We start from the raw sequence: 21,634 nt of genomic DNA, 5'->3' as shown, positions 1-21,634 counted from the left end.
CTACCAGCTAACAGACCTCTATCCCTATTTCAAAAGAGAAATGCTGTTAAAATATGTTGTTCTGTCACAATTCTTCATCCATGTACCTGCCTGAAAAGAAAAGTGGCACAATAGTATCTTGACATCCTGCATAATTCTTATAACAGCAGAAGACCAAATACATTCTGTTGGCAGTACTCAAAGGCCATCCTATCAAAAGCAATACTATCATGCAGTTCACCTCAAACCCCCAGCTAAGCACACAATATAACAATTTTAAGAACTGCTCTCCCTTGTGGCAGCAAAAGGCTCCCCAAAAAACTGTCTAACAACTTACTTCCTGGGAGTGACATCTGAAAAAAAAGTTTCTGATGACATGGCATTCGCATGCTCTCGGTAGTACAAAAACACCCCCTTTTTCTTCCATGTCTGATCACAAGCTTTTGTCCAAGGGCTGTGACACTGGATACTCCTGGGAAGGGGAAAGGTTGAAAGAGGAGTTTGAGGCCTGAAGGCAGGTAGCAGCATAGAAGGGGAGAGGCCAAATCTCATTCCACTGTGTTCACGGGGCTTCATTTCTATGTACGTACCATGCCAATATTAGTTCAAAGTTTAAAACCAAACAATAAATAAAATTATTTAAATTCTCTGAAAATAAATATCACATATTGCAAATGATGTCCCTACTACATGACAAATGTCGAATGAAACATTCTTGAATTTTACAGGCCATACATAATGTGTAATTATATAACATGTAATTAATGTAACTCATTTGAAATCGTGTATCTAAAACAATAGATAATTTCGTAATAGACTGTACTGGGGAATTTTATAATTCGAATAACAAATAAACATGGTTTTAGATTTAGGCTGCTGTTCAAAGTAGGTTTGTGGAATGAAACATGCTTATTGCCGAGTCCAGAAGCATTCCTCGGCCTTCTGACAACCATTGCTGCAAAACTACTCCGGTGCTCTGGGTGGCGGCATCACGAAAAATAGCATGACCATTAAAAAAATCCGTAGCTTCGGCTTTGTTCTGTAGATACAAGCGGTGTGCTATTATATGACACACCAGTAACACTGTAAACATTTTCATTTGCTGCATTGTGTTGTGTTCTGACAACTATTGTAGCTATATTTATGCAGGCAGTCAACCAGACGTTTATTATGTCAAAATCTAAGAATTTAAAAGCCTTCCTGGCTTCGTCCCTGAATGAGATTTTTAAGGCGACTGTGAATGACATACTGGACTCGGTAGAGGAGACCTTGTCCGAATACCACGAAAAAATACAGAGAATAGAAGCGGAAAATGAAAGTCTCCGACGAAGTTTGCAGGGACGCGAAGACGTAAACGGAGGAGAAAAGAAGGGTAAATGTTAACCAGATTTTTTGTTGTATTATTTTTTAAAGCAAGAGGTAGGCTAGTCTATACTACGTTTCTACTAATTCATTTCAGACAGTTAAGCTAACGAAATGCAAACGTTTGCCCTATTTTAAATAGACATATAACATATGTTACTTGAAAGCGAAGGAATGTTTACAACGTATCCTAGTATGTGTAGATGCTTATCATCACGTGACAGCGCATTGAACAGCCGAATTTTAAAGCCCTAAAGTTAGACTACAGCTTAAATAACTTAGCTAGCTTGTTGGTTATTAAATAAATATGCCGGGTCATCGCCATTCTAAGTAGTCTACTCCCTAGGCCGTGCTTTCGTAGGCTGACACGGTTTTTTTAAACACTTGAACGCGGTTGTTTTTACTTAAATATCATTTAAGTTATGCAATGTTAGCAGTGAATATCAACTTTTTTCAACTGCCTACCAAACCTTAGCCGGAAGTTCAGTGGTCACTCTAACCGCTCATAGCTAGTTACTGTCGCTAGTGTAAACAAAGTTCTCATTAAAAACACGTTTTCAATGTACAAAAATGCCAAGTTACTCACACATACAAAGAACTGTCTATAAGTCATTCATTCAAAGTGGCTAAATCTAGGCCTGCCATTAAAAGTATTGATATCAAAATGACGCCAAATGACTGTACTACAAACAATATAGGCTATCTTGCCTCACAGAAATTAAAGAAGCTGTAGCCTATTCCAAAGCAATGCAATGTCTCCTAAATTGTTTAAACTCACTTGGCCCTGTGTGTACAAGCATACAGTAGATGAACAGGCCAAACGTGTGGATAGGTTTGTAAGAGTGAAGATTTATTGAATAGGCGTGAATATGTTCAGTTTTTATGTATTTAGCTGCCCAGCCTTTCTGTTGCATGAATGATTGTATGTTGCTTGGTATAAATATCTGTTTGTCAATTTGAATGTTACATGCTGTGAGGGAAATGTCCCCATGGGGATAATGTAGTATTGTATGCATGTATGTACAAGATTGATTTTACACTCAGTACTTATTGTAAGTAGCAAATATGCAAGAAGTTGTACATATAGTGACAGGGTTTCCCCCAGAAAAGTTGGCCCGGTGGCAAGTATCTTTTGACGGGGGCCGGCGCGGGCCAGCGACAGACTGATGGCTGCATTAAGGTAGGGCCCTATAGTTTCTGTGATAACAGAATCACGGACGGAATCGCGGAATTGAGAATTTAAAAAAAGCTATAACACAGATTCCATAGGGCCCTACATTATGTCAGTGCTAAAAGCTGACTGGAGATTTGAAGATATAACTACGTAATGTGAATGTTGTTATAAATAAGTCATTTATTCAACAGACATTTTTAAAAATCAACAACTATTTACAGTATAGCATAGTCTTTCAAAGAATCTGACAACAATGTACAGACTTGGAATGCTGTGTTTTCAACAACAACAAAATAAATTAAATTAAAATAAATAATATCAAAGTTTTTGCACTCTACAAAAAACTTGAAAAAAGTCCTGATTGGCTACTGATTCTTACAGCCTTGGAATGCTGGGCACATTTCAACAACAACAAAAGAAATTAAAATAAATAATATCAAAGTTTTTGCACTCTACAAAAAACTTGTATTCAAGTCCTGATTGGCTACTGAATCTTACAACAAGCCTTGGAATGCTGGGCACATTTAAATAGGGATGGGAATCGCGAACCGGTTCCAAGTTGTCCTATTCATTGGAATCGTATGGCTCCGAGCTTATCGATTCCGCTTATCGAAGCCAGCATGTGTTTTATGACAGCTGCGCATTGCAAAACAATGACGCAACGCCTTGGGGGAGGCATGCAAGTAGGCAGCCTCTCTCAGGTGTTTGTTTGGGACGACAGCTGTCACAACAAATTTGATCCAGGCTGCCAGCCTTGATACATTTTGTTGCGATAAAGATTCTAAGACAACTCAGCAATTTCTGTGGATTAACGGGTTATTTTCTAGCCTGAAATGCGATCGTATTACTAAATGGCTACACATGTCATGTAACTAGCAAGTAGTTGGCTATCTCCCTGGATGTGAAGTAAATGTTTTTACCAATACATAATAATAATAGATGCGATTTTATCCATGGAAATAGCTATACAAAAAGGCAAAATAAATGTCGTGTTTGCGATTGCCGTCGTAGATGTCAGAAGGAAATGTCACTGACAAAAAAAAGTTTGCTCTGCACTGGTTTGGGCTGGAAACGAGCTGTAAGAGCGGGATATGCACAACACTGCCTACTTATTTGCTACTGAATCTTACAACAGTGTACAGCGTTGGAATGCTGGGCACATTTCAACAACAACAAAATATCTATGTATCTGTATTACTGACTGTTTGGCTAGCTAGCTAAGTTAGCTAAATGACCACGTTGTCGTGCACATCAATGTCACCAAGCTAACGTTATTAATAAACAAGTGAAGTAGTTATTTAGATGGCGATTAATAAATCATGTAATCTTACAATGTATCGAACGTTACATTCATGCTACTGGTTTAACGTTACCTACACACTGCTTAAGTTAATATAAAAAGAATGTACTTACCGACGAGATGAAGTGATAAAACAGTTTGTAACGAGGTTAGTTAGCCTACTAAAGAAATGGTGCCTTGCTAGGTACCGTTAGCTTGTGATAGTTGGAAGCATCAAGTGTTGAACGTCACTCTATGCACAGCCCTGCTGTTTTCCTATAGTGCACTCACGTTTTAATCAACAGATTTCGCTGGTAAGCTTTCCAACCAAGCCGCCCTACTGTAACTGTAGTTTAAAAAACATCTTAAAAATACATTTAAAATAATAATTCCCCGATGCTTAGGCCCGGCGCACTTGTATATATGATCGTTTTGTTTACATGTTTTTACTGGTTGTTGTATGTAAAATGACCAATGGGGAGACATATTATTTGTGGGCTAGGAGCATTTCTGGCAGGAAAAAGGAGGAGGAGAAAATGCAAAATACCCTTAGTTTGGGGCTTTATTGTGTGGATATGTGAAATTGTTTATGAAATCTCCCTGTTGAAATGGGGTCAGAGTGTACATAAATTAATGTTCTTAAGGGCTGAGAGTCTGTGGCTGTTGCAGTTATTTCTGTGGGGAACCCTGAAAAGTTTCAAACTCCCTGTGCTGTATAGGTATGGGGCATACCGCCCCGCCAAGGCGTAACTGGGGTGGATGGCATACCTGCCATCCCAATCTGAAGAAAAACATGTTTTCAACATGCAAAAATGTAGTTACTCACATACAAAACACTGTCTATAAGTGATTAAGATTTGCTAAATATAGGAGTGCCACTTAAAGTACTGATATCAAAATTAGGCCAAGTTACAATAAAAATATCAGCTATCTTAGTTCACACATTAAACATGCTGTATTCCTAAGAAATGCTGCTCCCCAATGTTTCCTAAATTATTTCAGGTAACTGTGTTTTTTCATCTTGCCGTCCGAAGAGAATGTGGTCATTCAAAGTGTATTGTCATTCAAAGTTTATGAGTCTCACATTGGGTAGCAGCATTGGGTAACAGACGACCTCAAATCCAAAACCACCACAGTTGGTTTAGGGTTGCAAAATTCCGGGAATATTCAAGGATGGAAACTTTCCATGGAAATTAACGGGAATTTATGGGAATTAATGGGAAATAATGGGAATAAAATGGAAATATAGCCCTATTTACTCAGGCTGCATTTACCATGTCATATGCAAATAGAAACAAATCTTTCACCATATCATAAGCAGACATAATTGCGAACATTCTCTATGACCCCCCTCCAAAAAAAAGACTTTTCTCTTAACAAAGAAGACCCCTAAAAACAGTCTTCCGATTGTTGTTTTAGAATTCTATTTACATAGATAGTTGAAGCGCGAGTTTTTAGAAAAAGTAAATATTTTACAACGTCTCCATGCCACTTCACAGCAATAAAATATCCTATCAGACGGCGTTAATTTCATCAACGAAAAATATTAGTTACGACCCCTTTTTCCATGACAAAAACAAAACATAACGAAATAACAATTCAGAATAGGCCTTAGGGTTTAAAGTGAACAACTCATTTATAAAATAAATGTTTTACAATAAAGAATGAATAGAAATAGATTCATTAAAACTCCTCAATTAGCATGCTCAATCAAGCTACATCACGTGGTAACAGCTAGCTAGCAGAAGGTGTTAATAAAACTGTGTACTTTGCATTAGGCTACTATCTGTCGGTGAACTGAAATATCATAAAAAATATAAAATATATTCACTCCAGTAATAAAACTTACCTGAAAGCATGTAGTCCTTTGGCTCAGACAGTGCGGTAGTGTTGGCAGTAATGTGGGCTGCACACATGATGGGAGAATGCACTGCATGCAGAGGGTTGTAATTTTACTGAATTCCTATTTAAAGGTGCAGTGTGTAGAAGTTAGTGGCATCTAGCCATGAGGTTGCAGATTGCAACCAACTGAATACCCCCCCCCCCCACCCCTCCCTTTCCAACAACATAGGAGAAGCTATGGTGGCCTGTAAGTCCCAAAAATGATGTCATTGTCTACGACAGCATCGAGTAGCCAAGTGTCAAGTGATGAGGTTCCTTGATAGATTTATAAATTGTATTTAGTTAGTAGTAAAACTATAGGTCATAGCTTACAAGTAAGATAGCGATTATGATTGTTAATTGTTCCGCATTGTGGTAGCATTTTATTGCTAACGTTAGCTGCTTTGCATGGTAAATCATAGAAAGACATGATGCGTCACAAAAACTATTACACTACTAACTAACGCTTACATTACAGTGTGAAATATCCTCATTATAAAATACCACTAACCTATTTAAAGACACTCAATTTCAAAAATAACGTATATAACCGAAATATTTTGAGCAGTAATACTTACATAGCAATGAAATCTTATCTGTTTTCAATAGATAGAGACAGAGACAGAGTAAATCCAGTGCATGGTTACAATTCAATTGAATGGGAATCCTTTTAACCAAAACATGCCATAAGACCTAGTATTGCTTTTTTTAGGTGTATTCCCCCCCAAATAAGTTCACTGTTAAAAGGTAAGATTTTTATAATGAAATTGTGAAAAATTCCCGAGCTTAACTTCCGTTCCAAAATTTCCAGAAATTTACCGGAAATATTCCGACCCTTTGCAACCCTAGTCTGGCTCTGGCTAATGTTAGCCATTTCCCTCATTCCTAAACGGCAGAGCAAGATAGCTAGCTTTTTTTTTTTAAGCAGAAAAGTCTTTTATTTATTGCTGGCACATGTAAAACTAAAGTTTATTGAACTTAGTGGTACTGGTAGCCTGGTATACTGGTATATTGATATACAAAATGTAAGTGTAATACAGTATATTAATTTGCATCCAGATGAATGAACCAGATGGATTTGATAGGTGTAGAGATGGTATCCCGGTTGACATACACAAAATAGTGTGGTCACTTGTCTGCTGCATGTACAGTTTTCAAGCGTGCCCATTGGTAACTCTACCAAAATAGCAGTTTCAGGTAACCAGTGGAACTATGTAATTGTTAAGTCTTAGTATGCTGAGCATGCTTACCGTGTTGCTTCCTTATTTCGATATTGGTTTGTTTGTCTGTTATAGTTTAGACATTTATAGAAATCTGTGGGTCGATCTGTTGATTTAACATTTATTTCAGACAGCTCTTTCAGTTTGGATAAAGACTATTCAATGGCCTATTGCTCTGTTTATGCTCTTTACAGAAGTCAAAGGGAAAGACTGCACTCTTGTTTCTATGGCTGTGAGCAGTGAACTTCCCAAGCAGTCAAGAGGTAAACTCAAGCATGAACCAGTCCAACAGCAACCAGGTGACGTCAAACAAGTCCTCAAGGATCACCACAGGTACCGACAGCAGGAGCCCAGTGGCTCTGTACCCATGACAAAACTGGATGTTGAGAGGTGTCTGGAAGCTCAAGCGGCAACAGCAGGATCTGTTGGCATTAAAAAAGCCTCAGATTGTGTGCCGTTAGCGCTTAAGTCAGAAAATGCAGAATACAACCTTGATGTGGAACAGGACTGCGCAATGGACCTTTCCACCACCCATGCCCCACCCAGTTTAGAGGCAAAGATGATTAAATCAGAGAAGGATGAGGAGGAATTCACAGACCCAGAATACTATGCCAACACACAGGCCCCACATAGTCCAGACTTGGATTCCAGAGACAGTGATTGTGGTGTGAGCACAACCATCATATCTGACCATCACTTGAACATTGGTACTAGTGAGGAAGAAGCAGTGGAAATGGAGGAGTCTGAGCAAGAGGAGCCTGGTGAAATGCTGAACAAGCAGCTCTGTAGGACGTTTGCATCAGATAATCACTGTCAGCCTAATGTTTCAGACTTTGCACCTGACATAACTGGGGGGAGTGACATTAGACCTTCTACAGAGCACCAACAGCCAGACCCAGATCTCTCCAGCACCCTTCTGAAATCATTATCTGCTGTGCATGTAAATATAGCAGAGTCTACCAAAAACAGCCAAGGTTTTTATCCATGTAACCTGTGTGAGAAGACCTTCAGTCGGGTGGGAACTCTTAAAGTGCACCTCAGAACTCACAGTGGAGAGAAGTCACACTGCTGCAGCTACTGTGGGAAGCGCTTTGGCCGGGCTGACCTGCTGAAAGCACACAAGCGCACTCACACAGGAGAAAGACCTTTCAGCTGCAATGTGTGTGGAAAGAGTTATGGTCAGCCTGGTCAGCTCAGAATACACAAGCGAATTCACACTGGAGAGAGACCATACTGCTGTCCTCACTGTGGGAAAAGATTCAGTGAGCACAACCAACTGAAAGTGCATCTTCGAACTCATACAGGAGAGAAACCGTACCACTGCAATGTATGTGAAAAGACCTTTGGCAATGCTGGAAACTTAAGAATACACCAGAGAATTCACACAGGAGAGAAACCGTACAGTTGCTCTCAGTGCGATAAGAGATTTAACGGCTTGGGTGATCTCAAAACACACTACAGAGTTCATACAGGTGAGAGGCCATACCACTGCAACCTGTGTGAAAAAACCTTCAGTCAAGCAGGCCATCTGACCATACACATGAGGATACACACAGGAGAGAAACCATATAGCTGTGCAGATTGTGGAAAGAATTTCAGTGTAGCAAGCAGCCTAAAGCTGCACCAGCGAACTCATACAGGGGAAAAACTGTACAGCTGCTCATACTGTGAGAAGACTTTCAGCAGAGCTGGACATCTCAAGAGACATGAGCAAGTTCACACAAAAGAGAAGTTGTACTCTTGCACCCAATGTAATAAGAGTTACAGTGACCAGTCAACCCTTAAAAAACACCTAAAAACACACACAGGTGATGAACCCCTTGCACAGAATGAGGAGTGTTTCAGTGGATCTGAAACTGCTGAAAATGACCTGGAAATTGAAACTGTAGAGATATTGTAGAACTAGCACCTTATCTTAATCTGTCCTAGAATCTGAAGAATGTTTTGCTAAACAATATCAAAATGTGTTGCTTAATTTTCTGTCCAACTTCATTCTCTGGCCATAAAGCCAGCCTACCCTAACAGGTACACAGTTGTGGGATCAATGTATTCCAGCAAATAAATGTTAGTGCATTTAAACTATCAGGGCTCTGGTGTATTGAAAACAGTGAGAACTGAATTTGAAGCTTTGGAGCAGTTTGCTGATCTATGAATTTTCTGAATCACTGAATGTTTTTCTTTATTACTGTCCTAATTATTTACATGAGTGATTGCAACTTCCCAATCTGGGAGTGTGAATATTAACCTGAATTAAGCTGCTTGTCCTATTTAGTTGGGCATAACCTCAGACATTCAGGAGTTTAATCAACATTTGTCAGTAACAGTGCTTTAAAAGTCTACTTATAAACATTTAAGCATATTAGTGTAATGTGTATGACAATTAAATGTTAATGTAATTCAGAATGAATAAATGTTGGCAATGTGGATAAACTAAGTGTGTGAATGTTTACAGAATTAAATGTTCAAAGGAGTATGTGTTCCATCTCAAGAAAAATAATTTTCATTTCTTGGAAATGAGATGCCTGTTGGGGACTAAACCACTTAACTCGTAGAAAATGTGGCTAATTGGATTATATTAAATGTATTGCTCACTCCAAGACAAAACCTTACAGAAAGGTTAAGCGTTCAGTAGAGCACATCTTATTTTTCACAATTGTGGAGGCTGCAGCAAAATGTATGCATTATATAATGTGTCCAATTGCACATTTTAGGTCTAAACTCTGAACCCAGCACAAAATAGCATACTGTGTGCTCTTTGCTGATATACATTTACGAACCCTTTCAGAATGTTCGCCTTTTATTTCATTACAACCTTAAAGACATACTACATGGGATTTCTTTGCCTGTATTTACAATCAAAGAAGTCTCCTCTGTCCTCAACCCCACCGACTCACGCTGAGTAATTTACCTCGCCAAACTATCTGTCAATATCTAGAGGTAACGTTAGGACTAGATATGAATTTTTCAAGACTGATACCGATTCCGATGTCTTAGAGAACAGGAAGACCAATATGATGTTCTGCAATGTATTTTTCAATATATAGCCGATACATATTTGCAGATACAGTGCCTTCAGAAAGTATTCAGACTGCTTCACTTTTTCCACATTGTTACGTTACAACCTTGTTATAAAATGTATTAAATTCATTTTTATTCTCATCAATCTACACACAATACCCCATAATGACAAAGCGAAAACAGGTTTTTAGAAATGTTTGCAAATGTATTAAAAAATAAAAAAACAAATATCACATTTACATAAGTATTCAGACCCTTTACTCAGTACTTTGTTGAGGCACCTTTGGCAGTGATTACAGCCTCGAGTCTTCTTGGGTATGAGGCTACAAGCGTGGCACACCTGTATTCCGGGTATTTCTCCCATTCTCTGCAGATCCTCTCCAGCTGTCAGGATGGATGGGGAGCATTGCTTCACAGCTATTTTCAGGTCTCTCCAGAGATGTTTGATCGGGTTCAAGTCTGGGCTCTGGCTGGGCCGCTCAGGGACATTCACAGACTTGTCCTGAAGCCACACCTGTGTTCTTTTGTAGATTATTCATAATGATTGCTTAACACATGCTAACAATCAAATTGCTTGGTTTTCCCTTGCTGTGCCCTCTGACTTATTATACTGAACTGTCAGGGGAAAGGGAGGAAGGGAGACCTAGCTGTATGTAGCCCTGCATATGCAAACAACAGTTTTTTCTACTTTATCCCAAGCTGTTGAGAATCTGCAGCTCAGCTTCAATGCCTTTTAGATCTCAAACTAGATTTAAATGGCCAAGTATCTGCGTTCATTTGCTAATTACATACCGCTTTAGATTTAAACTTTTCCCTGTGTGGTAACTGTTCTTTGTGTTAGGTTTCTATCTGCCGCTTTTTGATTCTTAGAATTGATAGAGTGGCTACTTCGGCTTAGCGATTGCGATTATTGTATTATTACTGACTGAACCTGTGTAATCAGCACGTTATTCGATTCAGGTTTTCAATTGCTAATTAGGTACACTCGGATGTAATAGTTTGTGTTCAGTCTGCTCTCTCCCCCTCAGAAGACGCTTCCAGCGACGTGGCCCCCCTCGACAACGGAACCTCTCTAACCTCTGCTACCCCCCGCTGACCCCCTGTGAGAACTTCACGGTCACAGGGGGGCTATGGAACTGCCAGTCTGCTACGCGCACGGCGGAGTTCATTTCCGCCTATGCCTCCTTCCTATCCCTGCAGTTCCTTGCCCTCACAAAGACCTGGATCACACCAGACAACTCTGCCACTCCTGCTGCCCTCTCGTCTTCCTACTCCTTCTCCCACACCCCCCAGCGATCTGGCCGTGGTGGTGGTACTGGTTTACTGATCTCCCCCACTTGGAAATTCTCTGTTCTCCCCCTCCCTGACTTGTCTATATCCACTTTTGAATTCCATCCTGTCTCTATCACCTACCCTACTAACCTCTATATTGTTATTATTTATCGTCCCCCAGGGCCCCTGGGAAGCGTCCTGGATGAGCTACACACCCTGCTCAGCTCCTTCCCTGAGGATGGCACCCCGCTGATCCTCCTGGGAGATTTTAACATCCACCTAGAGGCCTCCCAGTCTGCTGCCTTCCTACCACTACTCCACTCCTTCAACCTCTCCCGACAACACTCTCCCCCAACCCACAAGGCAGGCAACCTCCTAGACCAGATCTTCCTGAGGAACTGCTCCAGCTCCTATCTCACGGTTATCCCCCTGCATACATCTGACCATCACTTCATCTCCTTCTCCCTCCCTCTCGCTCCCCATCCTCCCTCTCCTCCTCCCACCCCCACTGTCATTGTCCGCCGTAACCTCCGCTCCCTCTCACCCTCTTCTCTCGCTCCCAGAGTGACTGCTTCCATCCCCCCTCTTCAATCATTCTCTAAGATCCCCACTAACTCTGCATCCTCCACCCTAACTTAATCTCTCTCCTCAGCACTCGACTCCCTATGTCCTCTTGTCCCTAGGCCAGCACGTTCATCCCCTCCCAGTCCATAGATGTCTGACATCCTACGCACCTCCAGGGCCAGCCTCCGCGCTGCTGAGAGGAAGTGGGGCAAATCCAGGGACCCATCTGACCTTTCAACCTATCAGTCTCTCCTAACAGAGTTTTCTTCTGCTGTCACTGCCGCTAAGGCAAATTTCTATCAAACTAAAATTCATAACTCCATTTCTAACCCTCATCAACTGTTCTCTATTTTCTCCTCTCTCCTCAGCGTGCCACCTCCCCCACCGCAGTCTTCCTTCACTGCAGATGACTTTGCAGCATTCTTTGACGAAAATATCGCAGACATCCGCAGCTCCTTTGCCCCCTCTGCTCCCCCTGCCCCCTCTGCCCCCTCCGTGCCCTCAGCCCCCTGTTTCTCCACATTTTCTCTCCTCACAGACTCTGAAGTTTAGCAGCTCCTGCACTCCCACCGCCCTACCACCTGCGCCCTCGACCCTATCCCCTCATCTCTCCTCCAGGCAATCACACCAGACATCCTTCCATTTGTCACCTCTCTCGTGAACTCCTCCTTATCTTCTGGATGTTTCCCCTCGTCCTTCAAGAGGGCCCACATCACCCCGCTGCTGAAGAAGCCCACACTAGATCCTTCAGTCATCCAGAACTATCTCTTTTCCCTTTTCTATCCAAAACACTTGAATGTGCTGCATCTAACCAACTCTCTGCTTTCTTCTCTCAGAATAACCTGCTTGACCCCCACCAGTCTGGCTTCAGGCCTGGCCACTCGACAGAGACTGCACTCCTCTCGGTCAGTGAGTCACTCCATGCCGCACGAGCAGCCTCCCTCTCCTCTGTCCTGATTCTTCTAGACCTCTCCGCTGCATTCGACACTGTGGAGCACCCCATCCTCTTGTCCTCCCTGGCAGCAACAGGGATCTGCGGCACGGTCCTTGACTGGATTGAGTCTTACCTCTCCGACCGTTCCTTCCAGGTTGCCTGGGCGGGTAAGGTATCGCCGCCCCGTCCCCTCGCCACCGGAGTTCCCCAGGGCTCAGTCCTCGGTCCCCTTCTCTTCTCCTTATACAACAGATCCCTCGGCCCTGTAATCTCTGCCCATGGCTTGTCCTATCACTGTTATGCCGACGACACAACTCTTTCTCTCCTTCTCCCCATCGGACACACAGGTCCCTGCCCGCATCTCCGCTTGCCTGAGGGACATCCAGAGCTGGATGGACAATCACCACCTGAAGCTCAACCCGGGAAAGACGGAGCTAATCTTTATTCCTGCTCTAACCTCTCCCCTCCTCGATTTTTCCATTTCCCTAGGGGACACCTTAGTGACATCATCACCCTGTGCCAAGAATCTCGGAGTGGTGATGGACAACAGGTTGTCCCTCTCCAAGAACATCGCAGCAGTAAGCCGGTCGTGCAGATTTTTCCTGTATAACATCCGGAGAATCCACCCCCTTTCTCACCACCTACTCAACCCAGCTCCTGGTCCAAGCAGTGGTACTATCCCGCCTGGACTACTGCAACTCTATTCTGGCTGGACTACTGGCATCTGCCATCAGACCCCTGCAACTCATTCAGAATGCTGCAGCTCGCCTGGTCTTCAACCTCCCCAGACACTCCCACTTCACTCCCCTGCTCACTACCCTGCACTGGCTGCCTGTTATAGCTTGCATCAAATTTAAAACATTGGTCCTAGCATACCAGGCAGTCAAGGGATCAGCCCCAGCATACCACAAGATCTTCAAACCCTACATGCCAGGCAGACCCCTCCGTTCTGCTACCTCAGGATGCCTGGCACCTCCCCCTCTTCGCACCTGCGCTTCCCGAACACGTCTCCTGTCTGTTCTGGCCCCACGATGGTGGAATGACCACCCCGTGGAGGTCAGAACAGCTGAGACCCGTTTCAAGCGACGACTGAAGACTTCAGGCTGCACCTCTCCCCATCTCTCCCTACCTCCCTGTACTCTCTTAAATGACTGTAAGCTTAGGGTTGTAACTAGGTAGCTGTTTCGTAGGTGATTTAGTTAATGCACCTGTCTTAACTACTGCTTGTATTTTTGCATAGACTGCGTTGATGCTGTTCTCGTTTGTGTTAGTGCTAATCAGTTTAACCTTCAGGGTCCAAGTTGAACTATGCGGTTGTTCCCTGCACTTGGAGCGGTACTTCTCTCTAGGGTTTTCAACATACTTGTTCCTGGTTATGGTTATACACTTTGTTGTACGTCGCTCTGGATAAGAGCGTCTGCCAAATGCCTGTAATGTAATGTAATGTAAATTCATACAAAATAAATACATTTTATTTACCAGATCTAAAAGGACTGATTTTAAGTTAAAGCTGAACTCTTTGATTACCATGGGCCAATGCAGGACCCTGATTTAGAAACTGGCTACCTTTGAATGTACATGTTCTGACTGAATTGAACTGTTTTATTCATTTTATTTATTTTATTTTATTTTATTATATTTTATTATTTATTTATTTATTTTACATTTTTTAAAATTAATTTTCATATATTAATTTTATCACTTGGAACCTTTAGCTTTCGTCTGTTAGACAGTTCTTTCTTTTGTCATCAGGGCTCCGTTGAAAATGAGACCTAGTGTCTCAGTGTGATTTCCCCGTATAAATGAAGGTTTAATAATAGCTTTGTAAAATGAGGCAGAACCTCTGGCTCTACGAAAAGACAGGGAAAGACATTAATTTTTTGGTTCACCAGTCACTGTGGCTTGAGGTTTTCCAAAGTCAATAGCAGCCATGCATTTGTTTGGGAATAACATTTATTTTATGTGTGCGTGCATGAGTGAGTGACAAAATCTGTGCATTGCATATCTTTTCAATGAATATTCTCCATGTGTCAGTGCAGAGAATGAATGAGTCACTCATCCACATTTATAAAACATGCAAAATTTTGCAATGCATCCATTATCTATACCCACTTATCCTGATCAGGGTCTTAAGGGATGCAGGAGCCTATCCCAGCATGCATTGGACGTGAGGCAGGTTGCCTATCTATCCCAGGGCACCCACATCATTCACTCACACACTCATACCTATTAGCAATTCAGAGTCTCTACTTAGCCAACCTGCATGTCTTTAGACTGTGGGAGGAAACCGGAGTACCCAGAGGAAACCCTTGGAGATACAGGGAGAACATGCAAACTCCACACAGGAAGGCCCAGGCCAGGATTCGAACCTGGGAGGTTGTGAGGCAACAGTGCTACCCACTGCACCACCACTCTCAGCGGAGGAGAACTGGGTATGTCTGATGGTACTGATAATTATATGAATACAATGTGCTTACATTAATTTATGTCAATGTTAAAGCTCTGCTGATGCCCTTTTCTTTTTTTTTAAATTGCAATGACAAAATACCAGTATTGGTGGTGTAGCAATAACTACGCCTGTGTAGACTTACACACCACATACCACTGGTTAAACCGAACACTGCAACAAGTCTACTTTCTTTTTTTTGTAGTGCTAAATAAACGGAAGCGACTTTGAAGTAATGGACGTTCATCTCTCCAAATCAATGTGCTATGTGTGGTCTAAGTTCATGCTCTTTTACCGAACCATTGTTGTTTTCTGTGGTTCTGCAATTACTGTCACTTCCGTGTTTTCCCATCAGAATTGGAGAATCAGAATCTGTGCTGTCCACTGGCATGGAGTGTCACTAAACGAACACTATGAAGCCACAATGAGTTTGGGTATGCCATTATCATTTAACCTCCTTGAGGTACACACACGTATGTATGTGATGCCGTGTTTGACAGTTGTTTGATTTCGACTGAGTTTGCCTTCTCCCACTGAGGAAGCCAGACCAATAAGTGCATGGCGAATGGGATGAGCATGCAGTGTGCAACCAGTGCTAATGGCAATGGTAGTATCATGTAGAATCACCATGAATTGACTTACCTGTTTCAGATGCAAACTACAATTTTTCATTAAAAAGTCACCTGCCAAACTGGTTAGTCAGAGTGAAGGACTTTTGGCGGGTGGTGGGTGTTAATGTCAAGCCCTGGATTTAGTTCATATCTCTCACAAAATGCAACTGCTCTTTTGATATCATACGCAGGCGGGTGCACACTCAAACACACACACACATATGCATGTGAGCAGGTAGTGCCTCTACAATAACTCAGTTGTTTGGGTTGTTCTTACCTTGACCTCAGACGTTTGACCTTTCCAGTACAGTAAAAACTGTTTACAATAATAGTGTCCTTTGTCCAGTGGTGTAAAAAGTAATCATAATTCATACTTAAATAAAAGTACAGATACCTTACTGGAATATGACTCAAGTCAATCAATGCAATACTACTTCAGTAAAAGTGTTAAAGCATCTGGTTTAAGTGTACTTGAGTAACAAAACTAAAAGTAAATTGTTCATAATCAAAAAAAAAAAGCAATAAGTTTTTTTTTTTGTTCAATTACTGTATATTTATTCTCCCTATCCTTTGAGGTACAGAATTAACTTGAAGTGACCAGCTTCAGTAAAGAAATAAAATACAGTTAGATGCATAAAGAAAAGTCCAATCCAAAAAGGATAATCCCAGTCTTTTCTAACTTTTTAATTTACTGTATAAATACACTGGAATCAAAATTTTAACAAAAAAAACTTTAGTGTCTTTCAGTGGTCCCTGCTGTGAACATAAGCCTGCTGTGACTGGTCAGACATGGCAAGCAAGAAGTGACAAATATTTAACGATCATAAAAGCTGGAGAACAGGAAGACAATGGCATGATCGCTCCATTCACCCCTCCTACTTTCATTGCTTTTCCCCTTCTATCCTCCCTCCCTGATTCCATTCCTCCCTCCATCCATCCATCTTTCTGACTGTATTCCCCCCTTTTCCCTCCATGATATCCTTCTTGCTTCCACCATCTCTTCCTCCCTCCTTTCCTTTTTCTCCTTCCTTCACTCTGAACTTAATTGCTTCTGCCCTCCATCCATCTCTCCCTCCCTCCATTTATTCCTTCCATTGCTTCACTCTGTCCTTCATCACTCCCTCTGTACCTCCATCTCTTCATCTCTCCACTCCACTCTGCTTGATCCCTCACACTCTTAAGTCAAGTATTGACTCTCATTATGATAAGATAATGAATTTGCGGTTTAACCTCAGAAGAAGCTGGTTTTCAAAACGAATAAATCCATTCTTGTTTTTCAAGTTCAAGTTTGGTGATGGTAAAGAGCCTTTCACTGGCTACAGATGAAGGCAAGGTTTAGCTTCACAGTTTGCAGACAGCTGGAAAGATCTGAGAAAGTTAATGTTCTCTCTTGAACAGGCCAAGTATACTTCCAATTGTCTATGAGACAATTTCAGGGAGGAACAGTAGTCATCTTCATCTGATAAATTGGACCTGATGGTGTCATACAGTAATTCCAATCTAAGGTTATTTTCTTCTTTTATCTTTCATTTGATCTGAGAAAATGGCCCATGTAGGCGTATGTATTATGTTTCATGCTCAGATGTATTTTTTATTCAATTGACTTGTGAATTAGCCAACATTACTCCACCTCACCTCCTCACCTATATCAAAACTAAGTAACAGACCCAGTAAGGACTTTGGGTTTAATGTGTTGTTCTCAAATCTATGAATTGTCAAAGTGCACACCCATGCATAGCTGCTTATGATTAATGACGTCATACATTTATCATTTTTTTATGATTTTCATTTCATTATATTGTCGTGCCAATTCGGATTATGGCATCAACCTTTGTCCATGCTTTTTTAAATTTGGGAAGAAGGGAGCTGCATGGGAGTTTCGTAGCATTCCCAGTTTTAGAGCTTCCACCAGAGGTTTACAGCATTTCAACGGCACTATACGATCACAACGAATGTAACTGTAGATATGAAAGCGAGCTACACCGGATCATTCAGTGTGGTTGTGTCTGTCATTGTCCCAGTCTGAGAATAAATACATTGAATGCTCCATCCACCTTGATTCCTGTCCAGTGTGTGGGTCAGTGGGTGGAACAGAAACAAGGTATCACACACAAACACACATATACAGACGAGTGACAAATTAAAGGAAAAACCTGAATAAATGAGTGGAGAAACATAATGAGTACAGATACTTCCATGCAGGTGTACTGCATGATACAATTAAGCAATTAACATCCTATCATGCTTCATGGCATGTATAAAAGTGCTGAGCAGGCCCAATTGACCTCGATTTTGGATCAAGATGACAAGAGGAAAAGACCCAAGTGACTTCCAAAGAGGGTTCATTACTGGGGCATGGATGGCCGGAGCTTCAGTCACAAAGACTGCTCAACTGGCTAGTGTTCCAATAGGAACAGTGACTAAAATGACATCTGCATTTAGAACTATGGGAAAACCATCAGTAAGCAGGGTCAGAAATTGTGTTGAAAATGCACATTCGATGACCTTGATGTTCATCCATTGTGCAATATGTAAGGAAAAACAAAAGAGCAACTCTTCCTCAGGTACGTGAGAATGTCAATGGATGACGTGATCAGACTGTGTCAGCAAGAACAATCCATTGACAACTACATAAAGAGGAATATTATAGTAGGGCTGCAGTGCATAAACCCTTCATTACAAAGACGAATGCACATTTGTGAGTTCAGTGGTGCAAAACCATGGGCACTGGTCTGAAGAGATGAGGAAAAAAGTGATATAGTCAGATCCTTCACCATATTCTCAACAAGTGGGTGAGTGTATGTGTGGTCTACACCAAGAGACCAGTACAGGCCTGAATGCTTGTCTGGTGGCTCTGTTATGCTGTGGGAGACAATTTCCCAGCATGGTTTGGGTCCACTTGTCACCTTAGAGGGAAAGGGTCACTGAAAATCGATACAAAGTGATCACCTTTATCCTAAGATGAAACATTTGTCGACTGATGGGATTGGTCTCTTCCAGAATGACAATGCCCCCATGGACACAAGGGGTCACTGAATGTATGAAAATGATGTGAATGATATGTTATGGCCTTCATAGTCACCAGTTACCCATGGGAGATTCTGGACTAACGTGTTAGACAGCACTCTCCACCACCATCATCAAAACACCAAATGTGGGAGTATCTTTTGGAATGGTGTTCCATCTCTCTAGTAGAGATACAGGGACTTGTAGAATCTATGCCAAGGTGCATTGAAGCTGTTCTGATGGCTTTCACCGGCCACTTCATTAGGTACTTGCTAGTACCGGGTGTGGTCTTCTGCTGCTGTAGCCCATCTGCTTCAAGGTTTGACGCGTTGTTCATTCAGAGATGCTCTTTTGCATACCTGAGTTGTAACAAGTTGTTATTTGAGTTACTGTTGCCTTTCTATCAGCTCAAACCAGTCTGGCCATTCTCCTCTGACCTCTGCCATCAACAAGGCATTTTCACCCAGAGAAGTGCCGCTCACTGGATATTTTCTCTTTTTCGGACCATTCTCTGTAAACCCTAGAGATGGTTGTGCGTGAAAATCCCAGTAGATCAGCAGTTTCTGAAATACTCAAACCAACCCGTCTGGCACCAACAACCATGCCATGTTCAAAGTCACGTAAATCACCTTTCTTCCCCATTCTGATGCTTGGTTTGAACTACAGCAGATCGTCTTGACCATGTCAACATGCATTGAATTTCTGCCACGTGATTGATTAATTAGATATTTGCGTTAACGAGCAGTTGAACAGGTGTACCTAATGAAGTGGCCGATGAGTGTATATATATATATATATATATATATATATATATACGCCTGAACATCACACCCATATGTGCTTGTTCAACATTCCAAAACCATGTGCATTCATATGGAGTTGAATCCCTCTTTGCTGCTTTAACAGCCTCCAATTTTCAGTCAAGGCTTTCCAGTAGATTCTGGAACATAGCTGGGTGGATTTTCTTCCATTGTGCCACAGGAGCATTAGTGAGGCTGGGCATTAGTGAGGTTGGACACTAATGTTGGGCATAAGGCCTGGTTTCAATTCATCTTGGGGGCACTGTCAGGCTGAAACAGAAAAGGGCCATTCCCAAAATGTTAGGTAAGCACAGAATTGTCTGGAATGTCATTGTATGTTGGAGTATTAAAGGCATACTATGTAGGATTTTGAGGTCCTTGTAGACTCTGTTTATAAACCCTACTCACACCTTCTTCGTCCTCAACCCCACCCACACCTCCACTGAGGACACACCCTAGAGAAGTGGTTCTCAACCTTTTTGCCCCCAAGGCCCCCCGTGTCCTCAGAAATATTACAGGACCCCCCCACCCCCCCTCCCCCACAAGAGATGTGATAACATCCCTGTCTGTCATCATCGCAATTCAATCTGTACACACTCCAATGCAGTTAGTCAAACTTATTCTAATTAACCCCATAAAATGGCATTTTTGTAATCCTCAAATATTTACAAAGCAAAAATCTTTTTCCTTTTCCCCATTCATAGTAGACAAATGAGTCTGACATCTACAGAAAGTAAAAAGGTCATATTTTATATACTATTCATTTCTTGCTTTGTATTATTTTTTTAGCTGAATAATTACTCATGTCTTGATGTTTTGCAATTGAAGCTTTCAATAATGTTCTATCATCTCAGGGCCCCCCTGGCAGCTCCCTAGGGCCCCCTTTTGGGCCCCGGCCCCCCTGTTGAGAACCACTGCCCTAGAGCACCACAAGCAAAATGTCAAGTGAAGAGGTGAGATGGTCAGAGATATTGAAAATAAAATTTTTAGCAATTTGAATGATTCCATATATATGGTAACAGTAATTAGGCAGTGTTATAACAATATTTACACTGAGTGCACCCCTTAGCATGTGCAAACATTGTATGGTAGCTACTCTGTCGTGCTGGTGTAGCTATTTTGCATTTTTTCTCGTTTGGTATTTTGCTGTTCTAGACCCTGTTTCATGAAGCAGGATTACTGACTGTAAAAGATTTGGGTTTTACTCCACTCAGTTATCCAGCAAAATCAGCAATCCTGTTACCTGAAATACCCCCCTAGACATTTAGTTAGAATTGGGATGTAAACATGGAACTTGAGTTTTTCATGAAGTTACCAGTAGCCTTTTCAAAGTTGTCAGCAACTTTGTTAGCGAAGTTGGCTACAGATAACGTTAGCTAGATACGCTGTATCAAATTAATTTCCACTGATTGAAATAGATGCCGTTGAATTACCAAGCTAGCTAAGTTGCAACTATTAACAGTTTCCATGGGGGGAAAACATCAAGATGGAAGAACAGAATTTGATACAAAAGCCCAACCTCGGACATCTAGCTGCATAAGATAACTAGCTAAAAGTAACGTTGCTTACAGGTCCAACATAAAACAGGCCAACTCCGCATAGCTTTTCATCCCCTTTAGTGAACTTCAGCTGACGCCACCGAAGAAAAGTAATTCCAAGGTTGACTCTAGTTTTTGAATGAGCCCTGTCGGCTTCTCTTTTTGCTTTGCTGTATCTAGGCTTCTTAGCTTCTGCCATCGCACCACTTGACTAGCAACAAATACTTTGTTGGAATCTGATCCCAAACCACAGACTCTGTAGCCACATCCACCCCTCCCCACATAGGAAAGAGTGCCACTCACAGAAATGTCCCAAACACACATTTTAGAATAACAAATACAGGTAAAAGGTGCACAAATTCGGCCAAAGTGTGTAAATACTGAGATTGCCAGTGCATCATAGATATGCCTTAGCATAGTTATTTTATAATATTTTCAAATAAAAAATCCTGCATAATATGCCTTTGAGATTTGCCTGCAGTGGAACTAAGGGGCCTACCCCAAACCATAAAAAACAGCCCCAGACCAAGGGGCATCCAGATACTTTTGG

At 41.7% G+C, this 21,634-nt stretch overlaps 1 protein-coding gene across 2 annotated transcripts; it reads left to right on the top strand.

Annotated features, from left to right (window-relative positions):
- The first annotated feature begins 396 nt into the window (after positions 1-396).
- Positions 397-9,329, top strand: LOC135233104 (zinc finger protein 436-like). Of its 2 annotated transcripts, none has more exons than XM_064296299.1 (2): positions 397-561; positions 7,090-9,329. In XM_064296299.1, the coding sequence occupies exon 2, from the start codon at positions 7,122-7,124 to the stop codon at positions 8,793-8,795; it is 1,674 nt and encodes a 557-aa protein (XP_064152369.1). In that variant the 5' UTR covers positions 397-561; positions 7,090-7,121; the 3' UTR covers positions 8,796-9,329. The 2 variants fall into 2 exon arrangements, with proteins under 2 accessions (XP_064152369.1, XP_064152368.1); XM_064296298.1 differs by lacking the exon at positions 397-561 and adding an exon at positions 974-1,351.
- The last annotated feature ends 12,305 nt before the right edge of the window (positions 9,330-21,634 follow it).

This window comes from Anguilla rostrata, chromosome 10 (genome assembly GCF_018555375.3).
Source record: "Anguilla rostrata isolate EN2019 chromosome 10, ASM1855537v3, whole genome shotgun sequence".
Taxonomy (NCBI): domain Eukaryota; kingdom Metazoa; phylum Chordata; class Actinopteri; order Anguilliformes; family Anguillidae; genus Anguilla; species Anguilla rostrata.
This window is presented reverse-complemented; position numbering and strand designations above follow the sequence as displayed.